This window comes from Populus euphratica, unplaced genomic scaffold, assembly GCF_000495115.2.
Source record: "Populus euphratica unplaced genomic scaffold, PopEup_1.0 scaffold28.1, whole genome shotgun sequence".
In the NCBI taxonomy this organism is placed as follows: Eukaryota; Viridiplantae; Streptophyta; class Magnoliopsida; order Malpighiales; family Salicaceae; genus Populus; species Populus euphratica.
This window is the reverse complement of record NW_011499862.1, coordinates 371294-379831: the sequence shown is the minus strand read 5'-3', so window position 1 is coordinate 379831 and position 8538 is coordinate 371294. Positions and strand designations below refer to the sequence as shown.

At 27.6% G+C, this 8538-nt stretch overlaps 1 protein-coding gene and 1 long non-coding RNA gene across 3 annotated transcripts in view; one reads left to right on the top strand and one right to left on the bottom strand.

The window, feature by feature from the left end:
- LOC105124998 (uncharacterized) overlaps positions 1-1194 on the top strand; it is a 20674-nt gene extending 19480 nt beyond the window's left edge. The window contains exon 2 of the long non-coding RNA XR_842168.1: positions 1120-1194. This is a non-coding gene — a long non-coding RNA (uncharacterized LOC105124998). The remainder of the gene's footprint in view (positions 1-1119) is intronic.
- The window catches only part of LOC105124999 (tropinone reductase homolog At1g07440-like), a 26088-nt gene extending 19516 nt beyond the window's left edge, over positions 1-6572 (bottom strand). Inside the window, exons 1-5 of one of the 2 annotated variants that reach the window (XM_011025247.1) lie at positions 6311-6572; positions 5530-5737; positions 1966-2185; positions 1754-1860; positions 1054-1451 (exon numbers count right to left, since the gene is read on the bottom strand). In XM_011025247.1, coding sequence (XP_011023549.1) covers positions 1269-1451; positions 1754-1860; positions 1966-2185; positions 5530-5737; positions 6311-6396 — 804 coding nt within the window. In that variant the 5' untranslated portion in view covers positions 6397-6572 and the 3' untranslated portion in view covers positions 1054-1268. Of the gene's footprint in view, positions 1-1053; positions 1452-1753; positions 1861-1965; positions 2186-5529; positions 5738-6310 lie in introns of those variants that run through there. The other variant, XM_011025246.1, reaches the window with a different exon arrangement.
- Between the last annotated feature and the right edge of the window lie 1966 nt (positions 6573-8538).

Sequence of the window (8538 nt, the reverse complement as noted above, 5' to 3'; positions counted from 1 at the left end):
TTGATTTTTAAAAACTATAAATTAAGCAATCGAATTTTTTATTGTTCAAGTTGCATTAAGATTCAAGATAAGAAATTAGATGAAGTATTAAATATCTCAAAATTATGATTTTTCATTTTGCATTTGGAGGTCAAAATTAAGAAATGAATGAGCTAATGGACAATATGATATTGATTAAATAAAAAAGTCATTTTAATTCAAAAACTTAATTGATGGAGTGAGCTTTTTAAAATGATTTTATATCACTGACTAATATTTATATAAAATTTAAATTTTAAACTATATCAGAAATGTGTATATATGTGTGCGTGTGTAGAGAGAGATGTTATTTAATCCTTATTCGAGAGATAGTATTTAATTCTAGTATATATAATCTTTAAAAATGTGATTATCTAAAATCCTAGCATGATCTTAATAATTATGAGATATTTAGCACGATCTTTAAGATTGTGATTGTGATTGTGATGCTAAAGTAGAGTAGATAATTTGAAGGATTCAATTTAGAATAAATATATTATTAGAACAGCTTGCATGTAAATCAAAATTAACTCCTATTCCAGATGATTTTAACAATATAACCTCCACATTGAAATAGTAAATTTAGAAAAACTTAATAATTTCTTTGGATATTGGCCCAAGGTTTGAGTTCATGAAGTCGAGGGAAGAAATATTCTTCGTTAACCACCAGGCCAATTCTGTATAATTAATGATTTAAATTTTTGGCTTTATGTGTGGAGTAAATTAAATGTTATGGTTTAATGCGAAGTAATTAAACTTTTAAATGCAACTGAAGAAATTCTAGATATATTTTTGGAATAAGTATTTTTTGGAATCATAATAACAATATAATGATGATTTAAAATGTTTTTTTCTTATAAATATATTAAAATTATTTTTATATTTTTAAAAAATTATTTTTAATATTTTAGATGATATGACAATATAAATTTTTTTATTTAAAAAAATTTAAAAGCACCAATTTTCACCGCAAACTCCCTAGCTGTATCCACCACCGCATGTAACCTTCTCATATTCTTTGAAAATAAGCAAATATTAATTGAAAAAATAGTTTATTGACCATGGAAAACACCCAAAAAGTAATATTAAATTAGCTCCAAGGCTGAGACAATCCTCTTATTTGACAGGACAGTTCATAACATCATCGAAAGATAAATTTGACAGGACAGTTCACAACTTCATCAAAGGGCAATAGACTGCCTTATCCAATCCAACAAGTAGATGAATTCACGACTCAGAGCAGCTAATTCTCAACCCATGGAAAAGCCATTCACTGACATCCCTCCATCAATGCATATGACTTGTCCTGTTAAGAAACCTGGTGCAGGCAAGCATAGAAAGGCGACAACAGATGAGACCTCCCCTGGTTCCCCCACGCGTCTCATAGGGGTTCGATTGAAAACCTCAATCCCAATGTTCTCATCATCCAGAATCTGAATGGTTAAGGAAAAGCATTAGATTACTCATGATCACAGAAAAACTAGCTTGATAATAACAAATGTGTTGCTGACATTAATTAATCTAATTCACCTAGCTCCTAAGACTGATTATTGCAGAACTGAAGCAATAAAAATGTTCGATAAGATAATCATATTGCTGAACTGAGCGTCTCGCGTTAGTTCAGAACAATCTACCTATGTTGTTGCACTTGTGCAATGAGAATTGAATGGGAAAAACATGTAGAAAGGAGATCAAACATTAATTAGAGAACTCGTGAGTTTGTAGAATGTTGTACGTGTGCTGTGAGTGGAGTTCGGATGAACCAGGGTGCAAGTGCGTTCACCCTTATATTGTCCTCAGCCCATTCGCACGCCAAATTCCTTGTAAGTTGGTTCATTGCACCTGCAGTATACATGTCATGACAGGTCCTAAGAGAACAAGCTTTTGCAAAAGAAACATAAGGAAAATTAAAATGAGAAAACAGTTCTAGAGAAGTAGTTCAAGTACCTTTAGAAGCTGAATACAAAGCATACAGAGTGTTTATAGATACCACGCTAGCAATGGAAGACATGAAGACAATCTTTCCAGCTCTTGAAGCTTTCAAAAGGGGATGTGCAAGTTGGGACAAATGGAAAGCAGATTGAACGTTTGTATTCATCAGAGATGTGAAATCCTCAGCTGTGTAGTCTAAGGTCGCTTTACATATGTTTGTCCCAACATTGTTTACCTGGAGATTTGGGAGTTTAAAAGGCTATTGATTAAAATTTATAGAACACTACTTATTTGTGCAAAATCAAGTTATATGCATTTATGTTACAACAAATAAGGCTTCTTAGTCAAGTTATAATAATAATAATAATAATAATAATAATAATAATTGTGTGTGTGATGTCGTAAAGATCATCTTTCCGGATCTGTATTGTTGAGAATAATATAGATGGATCCTCGTCCTTTCTTAATTAAAAAAAAATAGAAGTCATCACTTAATATTTTGATCATTAGAAACCCTAACAGGTTCTAGAGCTTAAGTAAGAGAGTTGACTGTGTAAAGAAAATATATTAATATCACTCGTATGCATTAACTAAAATAAATTGCATTGTTTCTTTGTCTAATATAAACTAAAAAAATATATTATTTTCTAACCGTTAGTTTAAAGCTTAAGGAAAATTCTTCTTGATAACAAAATCCTTATCTTATCATATTAAAAACTTTATCGTTCAAATATCAACATTAAAAAGTTAAGAACATAATTTTTTTTTATTTAATATCATTAATATGTTTTATATATAAGTTTATAATTCTAGATATTATAAGAAATATTTTTTATTTTAATATAAGGAATTCGTCTCAAAATATTGCTTTGAAATTTTACAGACTTGTTGTAAAATTCAAATAATATTTAAAAAAAAACATGTCAAAGTATTTTAGATTTTTTTAAAAAAAATGCTTAAATAAATTTAGAATTTTTAGCCATTTTCAAGAAAAAAAATTTTTATTATTGTTTTAGGTTTTGTTCGGATTTTTTTTTTTATTATTGTTTTAGGTTTTGTTCGGCAAGAACACATTTTTTTTTGTTATAAAATTATCAAAAATAGATTTAAGAGGTGTTTGCCAAACACATTCTTAAAACTAAAAACCCTTTAAAAAACATTATGGCAAACCAAACAGGGAAAACCTTTGACCCAATTTTTTTCACCTGACCTGTCCGAGTTGACCTAACCGAGTTAACTTGAAATCTTTAATTTCATCATAAATCAAATAAAAAATCCTAGTTTGATTTAAAAACAACCCAAAAATAAAACTAAAGCCAAAAAATAGATTGAACACTGAAAAAAAACTCAAAAAAAAAGGAGAGACCACACACCAAAATCAAAATAATGAAGAACCCCAGAAACAATCAAGAACACCGAAATAAACCTAGCAACATAAAACCTAAGACAAACCAGATTTGGTTTGAAAAAAAAGCATCATATATATTGAAAAACATGCAAGGAACAATAATTTAATATTTATTCACTTTGATTATCACTTAAACATCACAATTTTATCAAGATAGTTTTCGATTCTAAACTGAAACCCTATAATTAAAAATCATTCAAATTATATTATTGATGTAAATAAACACTAGATTATTAATTAATCATGCAAAAGAAAGGATTTTGTGTAAAGAAATGAACCAAAATTAGTTCAAATATATGGACTAAGATAATGTTTTTTCCAAGAACACAAAGAACATTACTTTAAAAATCCAGAAAAATTCCTAGCCAAGGCAGCCTCTACCAAGCCCAGAAATTGATATTTTTGGCTTCTAAAACAAGATTTTTTTTATCCTAACAAGTCATAATATTATATGCAAATATGTTTGAATCAAAAACTGTATAAAAAAACATTAAAACATCAAAATCAAATATGAGGTATCAAATAAATAAATAAATAACCTATATGTTCAAGTAACATGGATTCAAATTTTATTTTTTAAATTTATTTTATGCATGAACAAGCATAACAAACCTAAGGTAACCACCATTGCTCTAACATGCATAGTTTAAGTTAAACAAAAAATAAAACAACATTATATATTAAAAAAACTTTAAAAAAAACTTTAAAATCTTAAAGTATAAAAAACATAAAAAAAATCTCATTAAATAAAAATTACATCAACAAAGAGGTGAATGCAATATTATTTGTAAAACATTTCAAATGTCTTTTCTATATATATATATAAAACAACAAAAGCAAGCTATAAAAAATCTATTTTTGGATTAACAATGTATACCTTGACAAATTATTCTATATAGGCTTTTTTTAAAAACATTTGCCTCTCATAAACATTTACATGCCTTTTTCAATTGAATCCTTAATTTTGAATTGTTTCAATGAAATCTTTAATTGTCCATCAAACTTCAATATTTATACAATTAAATATTTGATTTGATTAAATTAACTCTCAAAAATTTCAATTCGACCTTTAGACTTTAATTTCTTCCAATCAAAGCTTAAATTGACTTCAAAAATTAATTTTTCTTACAATTAACCCTCAACTAATTCAATTAAATCTTAAAAAGTTTCAATTAAGTCCTTAAACATTAAATTTTGATTTTTTTAAAATTGAGTTTTTTTGCCAATAGAATCTTCAACAGTCAAAGACATGCTATTAAATTTTTAAATTTTGCATATTTTAATCTTTCTCAATCAATCTTCAACAATTTCCTAAATGTGTTGTTATATATATATATATATATTCCAATACATATTTTTAATTTTTCAATTTTTTTATATTATTTTTAGTTTTTTGTTTTTTTGGTTCATGTAAGGTTTTCGAATAGATAACAACAAAAATAACAATAGTAATTGTAATCATTTTCACTGTCCTCAAAACTTTCTTAGGATCACTGCAGCAATTATCACTCGTTGTATTCTTTGAGTCTTTTCCCATCCAAAGACAATGCCTAATGTCTTACACAAAAGGCACTGTAGAGCTACCCTTTTAATATTAGAACATCTCCAATAGAGAAGTCAAATGAATAGTAAAAAATAAAAAATTAATATTTTAGTTTTTTTTTACTTGTTTTGCACATTTTAAGGGAAAAGCCAAACAAAATACTAAAATGTCTTTTCTTTCCCACAAATGCTATTTCTACATATCTTTTCAAAGAGTCAAAACCAACAAAGAGGGACCACTAAAAAAAGAAACCAATTAAATATAGATATGTGGAAAAAAATAACATTAAACATATTAAGAAATAATAAAATACTTGTTTTTTCTACTCCAATATAAATGACTCTTCAAATGGTTTTTTTCATTGGAATAGATATAATAAAATAAGCTATATTTATACTATTTAAACTACTATTTTATCAATTTAACTTTTTAAAATAGTATTTTGCATTAAAAATGCTTTTACGAAGTTTTTTTTCGGTACTATGAAAGTGTTAAGCAATAAGAAAGACACAGAGTGAAATTTCACATACAAGGATATTAAGGCATTAAAAATGCTTTTACCAAGTTTTTTTTTGGTACTATAAAAGTGTTAAGCAATAAGAAAGACACATAGTGAAATTTCACATACAAGGATATTAAGCTTCCCATCAAACAGAGAGGAAACCTCCTTCATCAGCTTCTCTCTTTCAGCGTTAGAGGATACATCACAGACTGAACCTGTAACTTTGAAACCCTTCTCCTTCCATTCCCTAACGCGATCATTGAGCTGGTCTTGGTTCCTCGCACATGTATGAACAATTGCCCCTAGCGCTGCTAGCTCTTCCACAATAGCACAACTGATCAAAATGCATCAGCAAACAGTCTTTGGCATTAAAGACTTTAATTCTTGATGCAGCGTGCATTGAAAGATAAAAAACTACGGTTTTTCGAGCTCTAAACTATTATTTGAATTTCGGATAGTGTTGGTCTCTTCGTAGCCAACGGTAAACAATCAACATGTCCAAAATCTTAACCAATCAGCAAGATGCAAATATAATTCTTAAGCTACCAATTTTATCTCTAACAAAACATTTATAAGGAAATTGGAGGGAGATACTAACGGATCGACAAGCATTTTATAAAATAAGGGACCAGAATATCATTAAATCTAGATCTCAAAAAGGAATAGAATGAAGAAGAAAAAATTAAAGATAGAGAGAGTTAAGGTTTTAGTCTATTTCCGAACTTATTTGCAAACGTAAGAAATTTGGTTACCTTAATGTAGAGAAACAACGTAAAGATTTATGAACAGTGTGTCATCTTCCAATAAAATTAACAGGTTTAGGGTTATGCATGAAATTAAGACAGTGGAACTAAAATAAACACCAGGCAAGGTGAAGGTAGAGAGGAGATGAAGGAGCTCTAAGTACCCGAGCCCTTTGGTTCCACCGGTGACGAGGGCTGACATTCCTTGGAGACCCCATCTCTTATCCCTGCTACTGCTCTCTAGAGACATCTTCTTTTTATCTCCTCCAAGCTCACTAATAATACCTACATGTTATAAAGAGTATACTGAGTAGCCAGAATAAATATGGAAAGTAAGTGAGAATGGGAGCCACGAAGCTTGCGAAACAAGGAAAAAAAAAATGAATGAACGTCATGTCCATCGTCAGGATGGGAGGGTTAAAAATGAATGGGAGCTGGAGCCACCGTTCACAAGGGGGAAGAGGTAGTTTAGTTGATAGCCGCCCAAATAAAAAAAAAAAAAAGGAGAGATTGTAATTGTGATTTTTTTTAATGTGTGATTTTTTGTTTGAAAATGTATTAAAATTTTTAATTTTTTAAAAATAATTTTTAATTTTCACATATTAAAATGACCTGAAAATATTAAAAAATATTAATTTAAAGTAAATAAAATAAATTTTTTTACTCCTTTTAAATATTTTTTAAATAAAAAATAAACAGATGTTAATATAAGAATTCTACCTATAATTATTGAATTGACACAAATAATTGTACACCTTTTTATAGTGACTTCGATTCACATGAAAGCAAGGTATGGGCTGGTCTTGAAATATTCTTTTTCAATCACAGATAGCTAGTTTATAAAGTTGTGTTTATTTTGTCTGCTTGTTTTTAAAAAGTTAATTTTTTTAATTTTAAATTATTTTTTTTAGATTTTTAAATCATTTTAATATATTAATATTAAATTACTAAACCCACTCCTCTAAACGCCACTCGAATTGAGGTGTTTGCAATCATTAAAAAAAATATATATATATATAAAGGCTGATTTCTAATGGTTATCCTTTCCTGACAGTGTTTCAGAAAAGAGGCAAAACCGAATAACAAGTAAAGGAGATCAACACACCTCGTAAGATTTTGCTCGAAATAAATGTGATATTAGACAGGATTTCGAAACAAGCACTATTTGCCTCGTGGTTCTCAAAACCATGGCATGAGCTCACCGTACTCACTCTAGAATCTTGTTTGTTCAAGGAAAGCAGCTTTTTAAAAATTATTTTTTAAATTTTATTATTTTTGTTTATTATTAAAAAAAATTAATTAATAAAAAATATTTTCATGTTAAAGAAAAATTTGATTTGATTTTCAGAAAAATATTTTCTTTTTATTTTGAGAAAAAAAAATACTTTTCAAAAATTGTGAAAAAATTAAAAATACTGATTATATTAAATTTATTTATCAAACTTTTAATTATTATATATTTATTTTGATTTTTTTAATTTAATTTAATTTTTATATTAACTTTATAAAACTCAAACTTTTGACCCAAATCTAAGTCCAAGTCAGCCCAAATTCAACCTAAATTAACTTAGGTATTTAAGGAAGAGTTGCAAAAGAATTTCTTTACTTTTTTCTAATTCCTTAGCCGTCGTGACCTTTCCTTCCTCAAACTAAAGAGTTTAGTTTTTGGTTCAAGAAAGGTGCAAGTAATAAGTAGGTGGTTCTCTTTCATATTATTTTCAATTATAATTTGTTTATGAAATGATTAAAAAAAATTATTAGGATTTATAAGGATTAAAAGTTCATATTGTTAAGATTGATTTATAATTATTAAGGGTTTAATGTTAAGTGTTTAATTAATATGTTGTTTAAATGTTTAATTAATATGTTGTAAGAAATAAGGATAAGTGTTTAATTAATATGTTGTAAGAAATAAAGATTTGTGAGTTTATTTGTTTAAATTAATTTTTATGGGTTAAGAAATTAATTTTTATCTTGCTATAAAATCTGGACAGAATGGTCTTGAAGGTGAAGATGACCAAATTCTATTTTGGTCCTTAAGTTGTGAAAGTTTCAGTTTAGTCCCTAAACTTTGAAAAAATTACAATTTCACCCCCAAATGTATTTTGAGATTCTGGACAGTGTTATTATGAGGTTAAGGATGATGAATCTCAGTTTAAAAATTTATTTGGAATATTTTTAGTTTGGTCCCTTAATTTTGGAAATTTATATTTTAGTCCCTAAATTTTTAAAACATTACAGTTTGGTTCCTATGTCGTTTTGGATAGAATTGAGGGTGCTTTTATGAGTGAAATTTCAGTATGGTTATGTATTTATAGTTTCGTCCAGTTTTGAAAAAAAATATGTTTTGGTCCTTGTTTTGGATAATTGTCGTTTTAGTCCCTAAACCTAG